Below are 19,139 nucleotides of genomic sequence, written 5' to 3' on the forward strand. Positions count from 1 at the left end.
ATTGCTTGAGCATGTGCTGCAGTGCCTTTCCTTATACCCATTAGGTCTCAGGCTAGTTTCTTGTTTTTAAGTCTTCATTTTCTCCTCTAAGAAATTGTGGCAACAATGTTAACTATTTCATAACAAGAAAATGATACAGATTCACAGAGATAAAGCATTTAGGAGAATATATGGCATAGAGGATTCAACAGATGTTATCTCTGTCATTATAATCCCTATGTTCTCATCATAAAAATATTATTTCTATGTTATGTGAATTCTAAAATTCAGAGACACAAAGGGTATTAAATTACTAGTGGAACATTTCAGCCAATTATTATAGGATTGAATAGATTAAAAGATACCATTCAGGTCACCTTGATTAAAATATATCTGCTATGAGAATACATAGCATAGTCTGTAGAATTGGTTTTCCTTCTTCTGCCATTTGTACATTTCTAGACTAAATATCTGTCTGTTACTTGCCACTTCTTTGTTATCCATTAGTTTGAGATACTGGGAGACAAATTGTGACCTTCTCTCTCTCTCTGTCTCTACCTCCCTCCTTCCTTCCTTCCATTTAAAAAAAAAGATAGAGTTTCTCTGTGTAGCTCTGGCTGCTGCCCTGGAATTGATTCTGCAGACCAGGCTGGCCTCAAATTCAGAGATTCTACCAGATATCCAAAGAAGAGCTAATACCAGTACTCCTCAAATTATTCCACACAATAGAGGCAGAAGTAACACTACCAAATTCATTTTGTGAGGCCATAGTTACCTTGATATCTAAATCACACAAAGAATCAACCAAGAAAGAGAATTTCAAGCCTATTTCCCTAGTGAACATTGATGCACAAACACTCAGTACAGTACTTGCAAACCAATTACAAGAACACATCAAAAATACCATTCACCATGATCAAGTAGGCTTCATCCCAGAGATGCAGGGATGGTTCAACATATGAAAACACATCAGTGTAATCCACCACATGAATAAACTGAATGAAAAAAAGAAGCCTACATGATCTCCTCATTAGATACTGAAAAATCCATTGACAAAATCCAACACTCCCTTATGATAAAAATCTTGGAGAGATCAGGGATACAATACAATAAGGCAATATACAGGAAGCCAATAGCTAACATCAAATTAAATGGAGAGAAACTTAAAGTGATTCCACAAAATCAGGGACAAGACATGACTGTCCATTCTCATTGTATCTATTCAATATAGTACTTGAAGGATGAGTCTTTTTAAAAATGTAACCTTTAGTCATTAACTCACAGGCATATCTGAATTTTCATTCTTTTTCTTCTATTCATGCATGCTCCTTGAGAATGCTAATAGGCAACGAAATGTAAAGGAGCAGCTGAAGAGATCTCCAGAGGTGAACAAATGAACAGACGTGCAATAATTAGGAGTCTGCTGTAGTGTTGTTATGTGTTATATTCTATGAGCACTGAGTGGATCTTAGACATACTTATAACCTGGAGAGACACTGAAGATTATCTCTCTATATAAAATTCAAGGCCACATTTACTTGATAGCTATTTTATTTTTTCTATGAAAAATGTACTTCAAAAATTTCCAAGATCCAATTTCAAGCTAAGTCATAAGTAAAGACTCTTGGCTATTGGATTACATGAGGAGTCAGGAGCTACCATCTCCTGCTACTTAGGAGCCCTCAAAGCTACTTCAACAGGGTAGCAATGGGGAGCTCTGTCATCAATTGAGAAGAGGTTCAGCCAGGGAAAAGTAATTCTTTTATAAGCAAACAGAATTGCACTTATATGAAATGATCTAGATGTTTTAATTTTATTTTTTAATATCTGACTTCTGAGATACTTTTGGAGAAACAGAACATTCTAGGATAGGTAGTGTCAACTCTACTAAGTCTTTGAAATTCTCTTTCCTTCTGGCCAAACATTACAACTAGAATATACTTTCTATGTTCAAAACCTGTTTCTATGAATTTTACAATTAAGTGTGCTCAGCCAACCATAATTACTTCACAGCAAGGAGACAAGTAAAGGTTTTCAATCCCACATTATCAGAATTAGTGTCAATTGAAATGTATTATAATTATATATTTAGAACAGTGTGAGCCCAGGGTCAAGGTGGAAGACACGGCTACCTTCAGTCTGCCAAGCGACGTGCTATATAAGCAGAAGTTCTGCCAGGTGTTGAACTGTTTTTGCCTTTTTACAATTCATGTGTTGAAATGCTTATGCCCAGAACCTCTAGATGTTATTGTATTCAGAGATAGGGTATTTAAAGAAGTGATTTAGTTAAAATGAAGTTATTAAGGTGGGTCACAAACCAATATGATTTATGTTCCATACAAAAAAATTGGACACAGACAAGTAGATAGGAAAGAATATGCAAAGACAGGACCATGAGGAAAGACACTCTTAGTATGAATCACCTTTGCCAACATCCTGGGCTGAGACTTGTAGCCCCAGATAGCGAGACAATGTTTAAACTTCGCAGCTATGACAACCCAAGGAACTCATACAATCTGTATTTGCAACTCTTAAGCATCCTTGGAGGATCTGTGTACGTACTGAGTGAAAGCTGGTCCATAGAAGAGACCAGATCTTCCTTTCACTTCTCTGAAGAGATTGACCTGAAGTGAGAAGTTTGGTACCCAATAGTTCAAAGGCTGTCAGAGTAGGAGGAAGTGAGAGGCAGTATGTGAAAGGAATACATTTTTTTTTTAATCTACCAAAAAGTCTTCCTTGCATTTCTAAGTACAAAAGTGTTGCAAGTTCATTGTAGAAGGTACTGAGAAATACAGGGAAAAAATGTAGAAACACTATATTTGTGATATCATTTGTTTTCCAGAATTTTTCATACAAACACACAAATCTATATACAAGGTACATAATATACATGTAAATGTACATAGCTCCAAAAGTCATGATAGCGTCATGTCTTGTCATGTAAGTCATGCTGTCCTTGAACTCATGATCTCCTACCTCAGCTTTCTAGGTGTTCAGATTACAAGCATGCACCATGACATCTGGCCTGTGATCACCGTTTCACATCAGTACAAATCATTTCTATCATCTGATACTGTTTCATGAAGCAGCTGTATTGTAGAGATGGTTCTGGTAGGTGAATATGTCTAATGCTTGGTGTATGCTATGGCTTTGATATTGGCCAGACTACAGAAAGGATGTATCCATTTCTATTAGTGAGTCTATTTCAAGTGCAGCAGAAAGCCCATTACCAGTAACTGTAGACTCGGCTGCTCAAAGGGAGCAAAGTATGGAAACTAGAGTGACCAAAAATCTCTGCCAGCAGTGATTCAAGATGCTGCAAGTGGCTTAATGTGGAGTACACAACACCGGAGGGCAAGGCATTCCCCCAGCTTAGCAGGGTAACAGGTGAAAGCAAAGCATGGCAGGATCAGCATGTCCTTGCCATTGAGATGGGAGCCATAATCTCTGCCAGGTAGGGCCACATCAGGTCAGCATCTAGAAGTCTATTTGGAGAACATGACACCAGTAGCAATGTTGAGGGTGAATAAGTGTGAAGGAAGGACTTATGTTGCTCACTTGAGAGTGGAAGGGAGGACCCTGAGGACCTCTAAGGAAGATGGGAGGGGCTGGCAGTCTGAGGTTCCAGGGGTTCGCTACAGGGAGCTGTGATCACTGCAGCCGTGACCCCTGGTTGTTCATCTGATCCCATGAGCTTTGAGGGCCTGGGAAAACACAGGTTATGCTAGAGAGTGAGAGCATAAGGCCTGGTGGCCTTTGCAGTTCATGTGTGTTAATGGAAGATGCTATTTGGTTCTGGCTCTTTGCCCAGTGTAAGGGATCCCAAGGGGGGGCACACTTAAAAGGAAAACTAAGTAATTTCTAAATGAAAAAAAGTATTTTATAAACATGAAAATTATGTGTCACTCAATAAAATGTTGGCAAGAAACCTTCTGCCACGTGAGATGATAAAGAAAAGAAGTTAATTCTTCTTGTGAGAGAACCTCATGCATCATTTGAAGGCTGCAGAGCTTTGCACAGGAAAACTCCACCACATGCAGCAGTCTCTGAGGTTGTGGGGGATGGACTGTGGGAGAAGGGAGAAGAACATTTTTTCCTTGTGGTTAGAAGGTCCTTTCTCTCACAAAGTGCCTGCTAGTCTTTCTACTTTGTGTCTTGGCTGGCCAGACATAACACACCCACCATCAAGGAGGTCACAGTGTCACGGAAGTAAATGCAGTGTCGACGAGAGCAAAGAATTAATGAAATGGTTCTCTTCTTTTTCTTTTTTCTCTTCCATTCTTTTAAAATGTGGTACCAGTTATGGAACCCAAGGCCTTGCACAGGATAAGGCCTAACATTGCTCTGTATTTCCAGGCCCTTGCGTTCTCTGAGATAGAGGCTTAGCTGCCCAAGTTGCTTCTGAAAACCAATTTATGCTCTGTATATTCACCCAGGGCAATGAATACATTTTCAGTAAGAATAAACAATTTCTTTCCCCGGATTACTTCTTCGTACCTTTAAAGGCACCATGGAGAATGAATCATTTCATAATCACACAGCAGCCTATCAAGTTAAAAATAGTCATAAAACCAGGCTTACCGTCTATCACAGGCTTTGGCTGCGAACTCTTGAGGCGCAGTGAGGGCCGGAAGCGGGTTCGGTCGTTGAAACTCCAGCTCTTCTGAACTTTGGTGGGGCTGCCCTCGGCAGTGATGTCCGTGCTCGGGGACCTCCTGTCACCTACGGATGCTTGTCTGCCCTTAATGCTCTGGCCTCGTGGGCTAGCCATGCGCACTCGCTCCTTAAAGCTCAGCTTCTGACTGTGGAGAACAAAGCCGTGATTATTCCATCTCAACAACCTCCTTCCATCCCTCGCGGGCAAATGGTAGGGTGAAACCGAATAAGGTCATGTACATCGATAGGCAAGAGCGTGTTCAGCAAGTAGGAGCGTGGAGATAGATTTCCCTTATTGAGAAAAAAAAAATGAACTTTATTCAGTCATGGTGTTGGTATTCATTTGGGATCACTCTCACTCTTATGAATATAAGCATGCTTCTTGGATTTATGAAGGAAGGAAAAATGACGAGGTACAGCGCTTTGTACCCAATTTCACTGAAGATAACCAAGAATGAGTTTGGGATTCACTTTAAAAATTGTTGGGTGATTGTAGCTTTCCCCTCCATTGTTGATTTTTTTTTTTTTTAATTCCTTTTGTTTGCTTGTTTGGGAGATTTTTCTTTGTAATTCCTAAGCACCTCTACAGGTAAACAGGGATTGTATATATGTACCTACATTCAGCATGCATTGTATATCCCAGGCAAGATTATGATATCCATAAATTCATGCAATCTCAAAGCAATCGACAGCACTGCACACATATACTAAAACACGTGACGCTTGACATTACGCTGTTCTTCATTCTTGGCAAAAGAAACCACACAGGGTGGAACGGCCTTGACGTGTAATGAATGAGATGATTGACAGAAAGAGATGGCCATGTTCACTAGCACAATTTCCTGCCATGAAACAAGCTATTGATTTGCTGTGGCAGCTACTGGCAAAATCACATTCGTTTAAACATTCTGTTCTCTGATGTTAGGCAGGATCGAGCTGCCGTGGGATGATCAAGGATGTATTAACAACAAAAATCCAAAACGCATCTTCAGCCTTTCATGGTTAAGATGTGTGTCTGGTGTGATGTGCCAGGAGGAGCAGGTAGAAATTGTGGAGACAGATGCTGTGCATTGCTCTGGCTCATGTGAGGACAAGAGTAAACATCTCTAAGGACTTTTATAGCAATCAAATGAACTGTGGAAAGTGTTACGCGCCCCGACTTTGTCTTCTTGTTTCTTTTGTAGACTGCTGTGCTATTCATTAGAAAGCAACACACTTGTTATCAATGTGAAGGGCCCAGTGCTCCTCAGGGACTGAAGAAATAATGGGCAATGGATCTGAGGCTGAATTGCTTAGCACAGCTCCCGTGAGTCATGCTGTGGCCTTTGTGGGGGATGAAGGCAGCGTGCTTATGGATAAGGACTGTCTGAGACCAAGTGAAGGCCCCGTCTTTTCCACTTACCGCAGTGTCCACTGTCCCCAGCTGCAGCATGCCAACAGCAAATGTGTTTAGTGGATATGTGTTTGGCAGCTAACAAGAGATAGTAACATTTGTTTTCCCAAGCCTAGTTGCTTAACATCTGCTGTTCTCAAGAGGTACCATGTTTGATGTGAATTTGTTTACATGAAAACAAATCAAGGCATGAACAATGGTGGTCAGAGAGACTCATTAACACTAAGGGAGTTGACCATGCAGCTGACATCTCCTGTCCCCAAGGCAGGCACAGCCACTTCCAGCACAACCAGCTGAAGGCACATGCAGGCTGGGCAGTTTTGTGGTGAGGTCATGTGAGTTCAAGAGTTCTGTGCAACAGCCCCATCAATCACAAGGGTTATCTATACTTGACGACCGTGTGACTAAACGATACGTCACATTAAACAACAGCCACAGAAAACATCTTAAGACCACGTGTTTCTACTCTCAGACCAGGTTCTCTAGATTATCCCAAATCCATAAATTATTTAGAGAAATCTGTCAAAGAGATAGGTCAAAATTTCTACTTTAACTTAAAAAGTTTTTAAGTATAATCATTTCCAATCTCTTTTTTTTTTTTTGTTAATTCAGTGTATCTGTACCATAATTTAAATTTATGATGATATAGTTCAGGAAACACATGTTCAATATTGCACTTTTATTTCAATAAATGGCTGACTCGATTGGACACAGCCACCACTCCAAGTGTCCTCAGTGTGTTTGATCTTGTCTCTTACCTTTCTGGAATTAATGCTAATTAGATAGAAGGTAGATTTGGAAGCCAGAAAACTATAGCTCTTTCCTATCCCTACTAAATGAACAAGAAACTAGTAAAAAAAAAAAAAAAAAGTCATGAAACAATATAGATTCTATTTTATTCTTTTTTAAGAACTGCAATTTGAAAAAGGCAAAAAATTTGTAAAGTAAAACAGCATCAAATTTCCCATGATTTATTTTAGGATAACAAAATGTTCAAAAATTGCTCCTGTAAAATATATTTACACTACATCTACAACGAAAAATGGGGACGCATTCTTTAAATCTAAGCACGTTAAAAAATATTGTGTTAATTCTAGATACCATTACCTTTTTGGTTTTTTTTTAATGTTTATTTTATTTTGTGTATATGAGTGTTCTGTCTGTCTGTCTGTCTGTCTGTCTGCCTGTCTGTCTGTGTACCTTGTGTATGCCTGGTGCTGAGAGGCCAGTAAAGGACATCAAATCCCCTGGAAATGAAGTTACATATAGTTGTGAGCCACTGTATGGGTACTAGGAATCCAACCTGGGTTGAGCAGCCAATGCTCTTAACCGCTGCGCCATCTCTCCAATCCCTCTCCTTTGGCTTTCCTAAACTTTAGAAATATTTGCTAATGTCTATCATTAAAAAGTAAAATCAGCTATGCATGGTAGCTCATGCCATTAATCCTAGCACTTGGGAGGCAGTGACACATAGATCTCTGTGAGTTAAGGCCAGCTCGTTTACATAGAAAGTTCTAGGCCAAGCAACATTATACAGGGTGATCTTGTCTCAAAGACCAAAGCCAAAACTAGACCAAAGCAAAATACAAATTTTAATTAAATTCAACAAATTACATACTAAAATAGATAAAAATGTAGTGTTCTCTTCTATCTTTTGACACATGAATAGGGAAGTTTAGAACAGCTGCCTAAGCCAGAGCGAGTTTTCCCCCAGGGAAAAGTTGAGCATATACAGGGGGAGGTAATCCCCTTCAGGAACAGTCATAGGGGAGGGGAATAAGGGGAAAATGGGAGGGAGGGAAGAATGGGAGGATACAAGGGATGGGATAACCATTGAGATGTAACAAGAATAAATTAATAAAAAATAAAAATAAAATTTTAAAAAAAGTTCTGTTTGTGTGCCCTCTAATGGAAAGTTTTCCCTTATTGGTTGTTCTACTTCATTTGCCCTTTGGAAATCAACAGGGCATCTTGATGAGACGACTAATAAACTGATTAGGTGGCTGTTACTGAAAATGCACATCAATTAAAATTACAGACACTTCACTGGCACATAAAAAGTTTCCATTACTTTCTTGGGTTTTGTTGACATTTATAACTATGACTTTTGAGGAAGATTTTCTGTCACAGCATTTTTAGGAAGCATGCCAAAGACGATTCCCAGGAGAACAAGGAAGTCTCTCTGTGGCGAAAGTAACCAAAAGGTCGAGATGGTCACTGATTGGAGCATCTTAGTAAGCAATCCCATGTTCCCAGCTGAGCACCATGCTCAAGGGAGCCCACACAACTGCTCTGCGAGGCAATCCATCCTTCTCTAGAACCAGATGTCCAAATCACTCTCATGGCCCAGCATGCACTCGACCTTTAGATGCTCCCTGCCAGGGAATCTTTGACATCATAACTCCACGCCATTACTGCTATACATACTTAGCGGTTTAGCCCTTCATAGGATAAGCACTCTATAAACTGTTGCCTCAGGCACAATATGGCAACCCAGCCATTAACAAACCAGCGCGTGCAACAGCTTAGCAGTTGTCCAGCCACAAGGAGGCGCCAACAGGCTGACTGGCAGGACTAAGCCTGCTTTTTCTTTTCTTTTTTTCTTTTTGGCCCCAGTGGTAGAGTATCAAAGCAGGCAACAGGCAATAAGGAAAATTACAAGCGCGCTGAAAACCTCATTCATGAAGTCCCTAGGAGAGTGAGTGTGTAAACAGGGCCCAGGTGTAGTGGCGGCGGAACCTGGCCATGCACCTGAGGTTAGTTGGCATTCTCAAATCTCATGTCAACAGCTGGGATGCTGGGTACCTCTGCTTCCGTGAGGTGTACATTCTGAAGAACTTCTGCTTATTACTACAGAACTTACTAGGAGTGAGGGAAATAGAGCAGCGCATTACTAAGCATTTCTCCACCAGCATAGTGCCGAGGGTTTTCTTTTTCTAAGGATAAGCCATTTGACTTTACTTTTTCTTTTCTTTCTTTCCCTTCTGTATATGAGAAGACAGAGTATGTAAGCGGCAAGTGCAGTTGTGTTGCCTGAGGTACAACAACTGTTCTTCTGGCTAGGCTGAAACAATTAGAGTGGAACTAAGCATTATAAATGATAGTATGTGTTGGGGTCTGTTTCATATGAAATGGGAAATTAAATATTGTAGAATACAGCAACTTCTGGACAAACTATCAAGGACTATAGTATAAGTAATGGGGGATCAAGTATTTTGGTAAATTTAAGAATGAATAGTTGCATAAGTCAACAGAGTAGATAACAGTTGCTCTGAAGTTAAACACACACACGCGCACACACACAGAGGCACAGACACAGGCACATACACATGCACACACACAAGTTCTTGATTTGTGTGAAGCTAAAGTCATGGCTAGTATAGGTAAATGGTTGTCAGGTTGAATCCCCGTTCAAAAAGAAACAGACGAAAGGACTCTCAATTCCTAGTGTGTAAAGTCAGAAATTGTTTACTTGCTACGTCCTTGGTGTTTATAAAATAATAAGTCCTTTCCTTCTATAAACAATGTGAACACATGGAAAGACTATTTCTAAAGAATCTAATATTAGCCAGCGGATGATGCTGGGTGGAAGGTAAAGTCTAGTCTCACACAGAGTTTAGTTCAACAATACATGCAGATCATTCACTATATGCAAAAGGAAAGACAGTAGTAGAAAATAAGTGCAGAAGACGTGTAAGAACACACCATCTCTCCCACAAGCAGTCTAGAGTTCTTTCCCAGGAGCCACACAGTGTGTTCACACTGGAGTGGTTTGCACAAAGCTCTCAATGGGCCATAGTACATGGGTATAAAGTCATAGGACTACCACCTGTGTCTTAACCTGTGTGACATGCATCTGAAGTCGGCATCATGGGTGCTGGTAAAGCATCTTAGATAGTCAGCTGTCTTAGAGGCTGAAGCAGTGTTAGGGGTGCTTTATAATTGTAAAATAAGGCAGTATAACTGAAGCAGGCACAGGGTCAGCCATTGCTCACTGAGAAGACAGGATAGAGGAGGTGAGATTTGCATTAATCCCTCAGCCTCAGTTGGTATTGTTGGGTGGGGTAACACATTAGGCAGGAGGAAGTCAAGCCTTCTTATAGCAGTGCAGTGGCTTGCTGGCTACTGTTTGATGATCTAGTCATGGAAGAAGGGAGGAAAAATATGAACTCTAGGTCAAAACACTGTGATAGGCTGGCCAGATGGGTTCACAAGCAAATTCTCTTCTCTGAAAAATTACAGTGTGCTCCATTTACAGTACTGTCCCATTTAAAAATGAGTTTTAAAGGCTACTCAAAAAGAGGGTTAATTAGAATACAATCAGTAAACACATCAGCACATATTTTTGATTAAAACTATTCTAGTAGGAAGGAGGGGCGAAAGAAGAGTAATAAAATAATAATGCCAAGGAAGATGGCATCATGGTCTCAGCAAGTTGAGCTATATCTATAAAAAGCTTCTTTTCTGTCTTACAGTTTGCAGTTTTAAATGTATCTTTCACAGAGTTGCTTAGCCCGAAGTGTCATAAACTCTGTTTAAAGCATGCCCTAACTTCATGAAAGCAAATCTTCTCTTTAACAAGAACTCTCCAAAGCAGTGAACATAATTAATCAAGGGTGACATTAATGCGTTTGACCTCCATCCATTTGCATTCTGTGTTGTCTGTGTATAGGGCTCTTATTCAGTGGCCAGCTGCCTGTGAGAATGCTGCTGCCTGCATTGTTGAGCTTATCTGCAGTTTCCACCAGAAAGACCATGAGGAAGGACTTAGGAGATTCCAGGCTCTGAGTTATCCAAAGAACTAGAGAAAAATCAGCTCCTACTGGGGCTGACACTTGCCTGTTCTGTTTATCTAAATGGCATCAATAACCCAATGACCACAAAGTCAGCGAAGGACTCTGCACTTGGGTGGTACCAATTAATTCATTCACTTGAAATGAGGTCAAGCTTTAATTAACATTATTCCAAACTCATAATCGCTCTTCTCTTAGGAAGAGCATCCTTATAAATACACTTTTTGTTGGGCATATTTTGCCTCAGTAGGGGCCTTTAAATAACTTTCTATGATGCTACTGCTGTTATCACCATTATCTGCATTCATTATTGCAATATTATACATTCGGTTGCTGATGGAGTACATGGGAAAAGCTAAGGCAATAATACAATGAGAGCTCCAAAATACACACTCCTTAAAATAATATGTGTCAATGAATAGAAAATAAAGACTCTTCCAACTTATTTCCTTCAGGTTCAGTGTCTTGGCTTTTAGTGATTTTTAAAATTATGTGTATATGTGTGCCTATGTATGGGTATGTTAACTTTAAATGCAGTGACCACAGAGGCCGGAAGAGAGTGTGGAGGATCCCTTGGAGCTACAGTTACATGTGTGAGTCCCCTGACACGAGTGCTGGGAACTGGGTGTGGGTCCTTTGCAAGAGTAACATGTGCTCGTAATTGCTGAACCATCTCTCTAGCCCAACTGCAATGTTTCTAGTTGTTAATATCATCTCTTTCTATTTCTCTCTCTCTCTCTCTCTCTTTTTTTTTTTTTTTTGGCTGTGGTTTTCAAGAAGTACTTGGAGTCAGGAAAACTTTATTCTTCCAACTAAGAATAATTTATCAGCCATATTCTCTGTTATCACCTTACATGGGAGATGCAGTAAATGATGGAGGAGCAAGAGGATGAAAGGTAGGAAGCTTCAAAAATTAAGTGGTGGTATAGGTGTGGTTTCAGGGTTGGTTTTCTCAAATATTCAATGCCTGTGGAGAATTGAAGCATGTCATGCTGTCATTCTCTAAGGCAGGAACCTAGTTGAGTGGTTCTGCACACATTCAAATCTACAAGTGAACTATCTTTAACAAACTTAGTCATAAGTCTGTTAAATAGATTTTAACATTTTAGATAGACATGATATCAGGAAACTTTGGAAATCTGATTGCTAAACTTTGAGTTGCGACAGCTGACTTAAAGATTCTTTTTATTTTGTGGTGGTGGTGGTGAGTGAGTGTGTGTGTGTGTGTGTGTGTGCGCGCGCACGTGTGTGTGTGTGTGTGTGTTTCTAGTGAGCAGAAGCTTGATTTTTAAAATTGTCTTTGTTTTACGATATGCTAACATTGGGGAAACGTGTTTATTATTGGGCCAAGGTGTCCCCTGTCTCAGGATTGTGAAAGAGGCCATGTTTATTCAAGCATCTATACACGATTTTTTATTTCCTCTTTGGTCATGAAAGCTCCATTTTGAAGGATGAAGTCAAGAAATGTGACCGTCTCCCCAAGTTGCTCTATAATCCATGCCAAAGAGAGTTCTGCTCTTAGGCCTTGGAGACAAATTACCTTTTGGAAAAACTGCAGATAAATTGTGCTGAAACAAAGCCTTTTAAATATCACCAAGAAGAGTAAACTTGACTCTCGGATGTCTGTGAAAACATGGTGCTTGATCTGAAGACTACATTTCTCTTTGATTAGAAATATCTCTTGAAAAGAACAAGTCTTTGGGTAGCAACACTTCCTGAAATCACCACTCACTAATACCCAGCATCCTTTGCTCTAACCCTTATCATTCTGAAATAAGAAAGAGTCCTCAATGCATTGGCTCACCTGCTCACAGGGAGAACTTGAAACTATGTCAGATACCATATCCAGCACCTGCCAGCATGCATGTCTTACTCTGGGAATTTATTTTTAAAGAATTACTGCAGAAATAGCTAACACAGAAAGTCCTACCACTCCAAGCTTTAGAACTAATTCAGTACTGTATAAATATTTTATAGTTGATGTCATCATAGACCCTCACTAGTAGCTGGCTCAGGGCAAGAGAATGCCTTGTGTTCTCTTTACTGAAGCAAATGGCAGTGATAGGGAAACAGGTAAAAAAACGCCTCATGCTCTTTCTTTTTTTTCCAGGCAACTCCTATTTTTTTGTTGCTTCTCTCTCTTGCCGCTTACACTCCAGTGTGGGGATCTATCTGGCCTTGCCCTTCAGGCCTTGTTCCCCAGTTCAGACTTCTCCTGGTACTTATGATTTATTACTCTTGGCTTCTGGTCCCTGTGGGTATTTCAAGAAGGAAGAGCCTTGAGTCACCTGGGGGAAGTAGTGGGGGTGGGAGTGGCTTCTTCCTGAAGATGATACCCCTTCGGTGAAACTGATAACCCGAGGAAACTGTGCTGCTCCATGGGCTGGAGACAACCCACACAGGTGGTTCTTGTCTCTTGTCACTACTGTACCTCTTGCAAAAAAATCCGAAACAATTTAGATAACTCCATTTGAATACTTTTGGAAGGACTTCTGCTTGGGGACAGTGGCAGACAATAATAACCAAAGGCTGTGATTATTTTACCCACACACATTTCAGGCCTTACAGACTATTAAAAAACACCGAGTGGGTTAGGAAAAAGAATGCTTCTATTCCCGAGGAGGGAAAAAGAAATCAATAAAACGTAGTAAACTTTGCAGGCCATCTTGTGAAAGGTCACTTTTAATCATCTTGTATTTGTTGATCGATTTTTTTTTTACTCATGAGGCACATTTAAAACATCTGTTAGGCATCTGATTTATAAACAAAGGCATAGCAAAAGAGAAATCACAAACCTGCTTGATGCCTCCCCTTGTTCTTTCCTTCAGGTGCGTGCAGAGACAGAAGAGAAATGATGATAAACCAGTGAATACATTTACAGCATTGGACAATGGCCCAAACAGGAGACAGGGGACTCAGGTACCCTTAAGTTACCCCTTTAAAAGTACAGTCCATAGAAGCAATGCTATTTATAATAACTGCACATAGCTTTCAAACATATGTTCTTTGCGGCAGATTGGAGACAGCACAACATTACTTGACAAATCCAGTACTGCCCCCACACAGCAGAACACCACACACTGTTTGCTTAAGAAAACCATGGTCTCTTCTTGGCTACCTGCTGTCCTTCCTCTGAGTGCCACCAGGTCTCCCCCTCCAGGGGACATGGTCAAATGTGAGGCACCATAGTACGTGAGAAAGTCATATCAGACTTGATACCCTATGAGAATATACAGGGGGAGGTAATCCCCCTCAGGAACAGTCATAGGGGAGGGGAATAATGGGAAAATGGGGGGGGGGAGGAATGGGAGGATACAAGGGATGGGATAAACATTGAGATGTAACAAGAATAAATTAATAAAAAAAAAAAAGAAAAAGAAAAAGAAAAAAGAAAAAAAAAAAAAAAAAAAAAAAAAAAAAAAAAAAGAAAACCATGGTCCTGCTCGAAGAAGTTTGACAAAGGCTCTCAGAGTGTTGCTGATTCCAATGTAGCTGCAGTCCCTGTGTCTTGGGCATACTTTTGGGACCAAGGCTTGGGAGAATTAATCCATGGCTGTGGTCTAGTTTTTCAGTCAGTTACTGAGGGAGATTTTTTTTTATTTTCTATGAAGAATGAATTCCCTTGGAGTAAATAAGGTGTCTAGACGATCTACCTGAGCTCCAAGTGGGTGGCATTTGCAACCAACCACTCATTTGGGCAGGGCTGGGCAGTGGTAGCATGGTGTAGTGTGACTTCCCTACAAATGAGTTATGGGCTTTGGGCAAAGTGGCTTCCTTTTCTGTATATCCTAGTATTACATTTAAATAGGAAGGTATTATATCAGCTAGTGTCCGAATTGTGACTTCTCACAGCACCCCACAGCATCTTTGCAGCTTGGTAATTTCCCACAGCTTCTTAAAATATCTGACTCATGCTTTCAGACACCATATTTCCCTGGGCTCACCCTTTATATAGCCTTCACTCATCTTGAGAAGGAAAATCAGGAAAATAGTTTCCTGTATAAATCCTCCTCTCACTAAAACAAAGCTTTGAAACACAGATAGCTCTGATCTCATGTTCACTGTACATAAGAAGAAAACCACAGCCTGGAAAGAGAAAGAAACATCACTAATACCCTGCACCTCCCAGACTCCAAGAGTTGTTTCATTGACCTGCCTTTCACCCTACTCCTTGAGATGAGCTTGGGGGAAAGAAAGCAGCGAAGCACATCCCCAGAACTGTGGAGGAAGCAGAGTGCCAGTCTGGTGCTATCTGATGACAACAATGCCATTGTTAGCAGGGGCGAAGATGAAGTTGACAGTGATCATTTCTTGAACATCTTAGCCCCATGAGCCCTAACTTGCTTTCTTATTTACATTTCTCCTTAAAATTTACTTGCACTGCACTTCAGTCTTGGCATCTTTTGAGTGTCTAGTTCCTGAGCTATGAGATTTTAACTTAATTTTGCTTTTTCTCTGACTGCTTCCTGCTTAGTCTCAGAAACACAACCCTGTGCATAGTAAGTATGTGGTGAGCACTTGCAGAATGGATACACCGATTAGTGAATGCTCTCTTTTGCAGAGCCACTGAAATATGAATACCCAGGAGAAATATACTATATAAAATTAAAGAGGTTTTAGTCTTTCTCATTACATCACCTTGCATTCAGTAAACTAGGTAATTTTAAATAAAGCTATCCTCTAGCTTATTGTAAATTATTCTCATAAACAGAAACTTGACTGAAGTAGGTTTTCTTTCTGAAGCAAAGGTTCTGAACTTAGCTTCAGGGAGTCTGAGAATATATTAAAACTGTAGGCAGAGTTCTGATATTTTTGTGTGTGCATTGGATATTATTCTTGGGAAGAGGCCATGATTTCCGTCACATTCCACTGATTTAACAAAGAGCAACTATCACAACAGCAATGCTTATGAACCACAAGAATAGTGAAGTATCTCTGGGGAGATTTGTGTCAGGAAATCCAGGTTCTGTGCATGGAACCAATGACTGCTGTGTGTGGGATGAGTCATGGTTTTTCAGTAAATGAGGCTGAAACATGAGGCTGCAGGGACAAGTGAGTGAAGGCATGGCCGACGGGCTGAAGGGATCAGGCTAAAGGTGGGCATTTGAATCAATCTTCTCCCACCTCTGCCCCACTGCAAACAGGGAACATATTAGAGGGAAGTAGCATATGAGCAACATACTAGGTGACTCTTTTAGAGAATTTGATTTATCACTAAGTGTTCTCAGACCTTGGAATGACTTTTAATCCAAAACTGCAGTAAGTGGGATGCCAGATAATCACATATGGCAACAGATCATTGCCTTCTGTCACTTGAGACCCTCCATCAGGTTTCCAACTGGGCTTCCTCTTATAAATTTATCCAGGAAATGTCCCAAAGATGATTCATATATATATATGTATAAATATCATATATGCATATGATTCCAAGCAATCTCCCTGTAAAATTGGGTGATGGATCAGGTGATTGTTGTCTTTCAGGAACTATTGTTTCATAAGATGAGATACTAGAAAAGTACTACATCTCTGTATAATTCATGCTCTTTAAGACTTCAGTCATGGCCTATGGTTGATAAGGAACGATGCCGATTTTACATTGTGCTATGGTTGAGTTGCTGTTAAATAGTTATTTAAGCATCTTTGAAAGCAATAGAGACAGTAAGACCAGTCCCAGGATGGGACTTTTTGCACACACATGGTTTGTTTAACAAAATAGAAAAGACTCAACTCTAGGACCAGCCATCCCACTGATACCTACTTGGTAGGGCTGCAGGTGTGCAAGGCCTTCAGGTGTGGCTTCCAGGTTGCAATGGAAACAGATTTCTCATCAGCTGCATAACTACGCCAAACGCACTGCATACAACACATGGGAATGCAAGAAAGAGCAGGGAACAGAATGGAAAATTGGTTAGTTGCTATATGTTAAGACTCTTTTCCTCTTTATGTGTAGCCCTGATACATGTCCAAAAGAAGAAGCAGATCCAGAGGCCACTTTGGCATTTTCAGTTGGTTGTTACACATATTCTGTTTCATCAGAATGACTTTTCAAAACAACTTACATCAAGAAGCAAAAGTGTTAAATACTAAGGCAAGACAAGTCTAGAAATGGTGAGGAAAAAGGATGCATTGTCTGAAACAAAATCAGGGATGATTAACTGGTAAAACGAATACTAATGTCCTAGATACTGGTTCAACTGTCTGATCGTGAAGGTGCACTTCAGGGGCTGGTGTTTAGTTGATAGCTGACAGGATAGAGGCAAGGAAATCACATGAAACTAGCGGCCTCATGAACCAACAACCTTTAGAATGTAGTGATGACTTAATCAATTAAATCTGTGAGTAGAATTATGCAACATTTCTAAGCTTAAAAGTGGTAGTGATAACAAAAAATTGACTAAAACAAGATAAAGGGGAAATATTCTGTCAGGTTATAATCGAAAAGTACACAAGGAGTTAATATTATCATCTAAGAAAATGTTTATGTGACTTTGACATCAAACGTAGGCTTATCTACATTGCAGGATCATCTCTGGCATACAAAATATAAGCAATGTGATGTGATCCTTACAACAAAAGTGAACGAAGAGCCTCATCTTTGTAGATGAGGCCATGAATGTCAGGTAAAGGGTTCAATCAAGGTTGGGAAGGCTGAGCTGGTGTCTTCAGTTGAGTGACTCTTGGTCATAACCTCCACTGTGCATTTTCCTGACCTCCTTGATGGAAGTGGTTGGAAGAACTTATGAACTGTCCATTTGAGGAATCACCTACACTTACTTTTCCATGCAGAGTTTGGTAAGTTTATTTATTTTACAATGAGCCTGCAAATACCTCTAAATACACGGTCAAGAATTTGCTCCAGTTTCTTTGGAGAAACCTTATATTATGATTCATTACTTGAAGCATTCTGTTTTATGTGGTAAAATCATCCACATGGGCTTCTTCCCTACTGTACAGCCATCAGTCAATACTTTGAAACATAGTAAAGAAAAAAAATGATCTAGTTATATTCTATAATATTCTATATTCTAAGAATAACACTGAGTTGAACAAAGATTAAAAATTGCTATGACTACTTTGAAAAACTGTCTGGCAGTATTATTGAGGTTGGATGTATGACTGCATTATGATACAGACATTCATTCTCAGGTAGATTCAATAGATATCACTTAAATACATTCACCAAAAGGTATCCACTCCATTTCAGCTTTTCAATTAAAGCTGGAAATGCCCACATATCTATCAATAGTAGTGTAAATCGAAACCTTGTAACATGGTCACATATTGCAATGTGTCTACATAGTAACAGGTCACTGTAACTATGGTAGAATGCATGGGCTCCTGGTGAGTGATCCTCTGTGTTATAAGACAAAACAGATCACGTTCCATTAAGTTGTGCAAACAGGGAGTCATGCTCTATTCTGTCAGAAGGTAGCATAGTAGTTCCCCTGGTGGGATAGTGATGGAGAGAGGGTATCCGAGAAGCCCTATTTTGGTCATGTTTTGGTTTTCTCAGTGCTGGTTAATCAGGGCTGCTTGGTTCACCTAGGAGATGTACTCATCTATGCCTGCACATTATACTTCAGCAAAATACTCAGGAAGTGACATGAAAAAATTAGAAAGGATTACAGTAGAACCTGAGGGATTTTATGTTTCCAAAGATTTTTGTTTGTTTACATTTTCAAGCAGGATTCTTTGCCTTAATGCTTACCCACATGGATTGTGTTGATTGAGCTGACAAATCTGTGGAGATTTGTGCTACGCACCTTGACACCTTATAGATATTAAGGAGTTTGCCATCTTACGTTATCTTGAAATTTTAATGTTTGGGGTTGTTTACACAAAATGCTTAGAGTCATCTAGAAAAACCAACAAAACACAGATATACTGCTATTATTGTTGATTTTGGTCACTGGAGACAAAGTCTCACTACTGTAGCACACTCTGGCCTTGACATGTGGTGATTGCCAGTCTCAGCCTCCTAAGTGCTGAGGTTACAAGCTGGACTTAATGAATTTGTTTCTGTTGCAGTGAGGACCGACGGTCCTCAATGGGTGGGAAAGTATAGATGCTTACTTTATTTAAACAGTTTCCATAGAGGCATGAGGCATATATAAGATCAGGACTCTGAAAGTAAGACTTGTATACATCTAGACACAATTGGCAGTACTGTGTCATTGAACACTAGTGGAAAATTCATAACAATACATCAAACAAGGCACAGGTGACAGATATCACCTGTTATGTGACACAAACCATTGGGGGAAAATAGAGCCTGAAGAATTGAAGGCTTGTCTTACAATATAACCTAGTTTCTTGAT

The 19,139-nt window shown here is 40.0% G+C and overlaps 1 protein-coding gene across 3 annotated transcripts in view; it reads right to left on the reverse strand.

Moving 5' to 3' along the window:
- Positions 1 to 19,139, reverse strand: part of Kcnq5 (potassium voltage-gated channel subfamily Q member 5) — a 536,287-nt gene that overhangs the window by 58,618 nt on the left and 458,530 nt on the right. Inside the window, exons 8-11 of one of the 3 annotated variants that reach the window (XM_051152963.1) lie at positions 16,580 to 16,674; positions 13,617 to 13,643; positions 8,834 to 8,890; positions 4,561 to 4,781 (exon numbers count right to left, since the gene is read on the reverse strand). In XM_051152963.1, the coding sequence (XP_051008920.1) occupies positions 4,561 to 4,781; positions 8,834 to 8,890; positions 13,617 to 13,643; positions 16,580 to 16,674 (400 nt within the window). The remainder of the gene's footprint in view (positions 1 to 4,560; positions 4,782 to 8,833; positions 8,891 to 13,616; positions 13,644 to 16,579; positions 16,675 to 19,139) is intronic. The other 2 variants (XM_051152961.1, XM_051152962.1) reach the window with 2 other exon arrangements.

Source organism: Acomys russatus, chromosome 11 (genome assembly GCF_903995435.1).
Source record: "Acomys russatus chromosome 11, mAcoRus1.1, whole genome shotgun sequence".
Classification (NCBI taxonomy): Eukaryota; Metazoa; Chordata; class Mammalia; order Rodentia; family Muridae; genus Acomys; species Acomys russatus.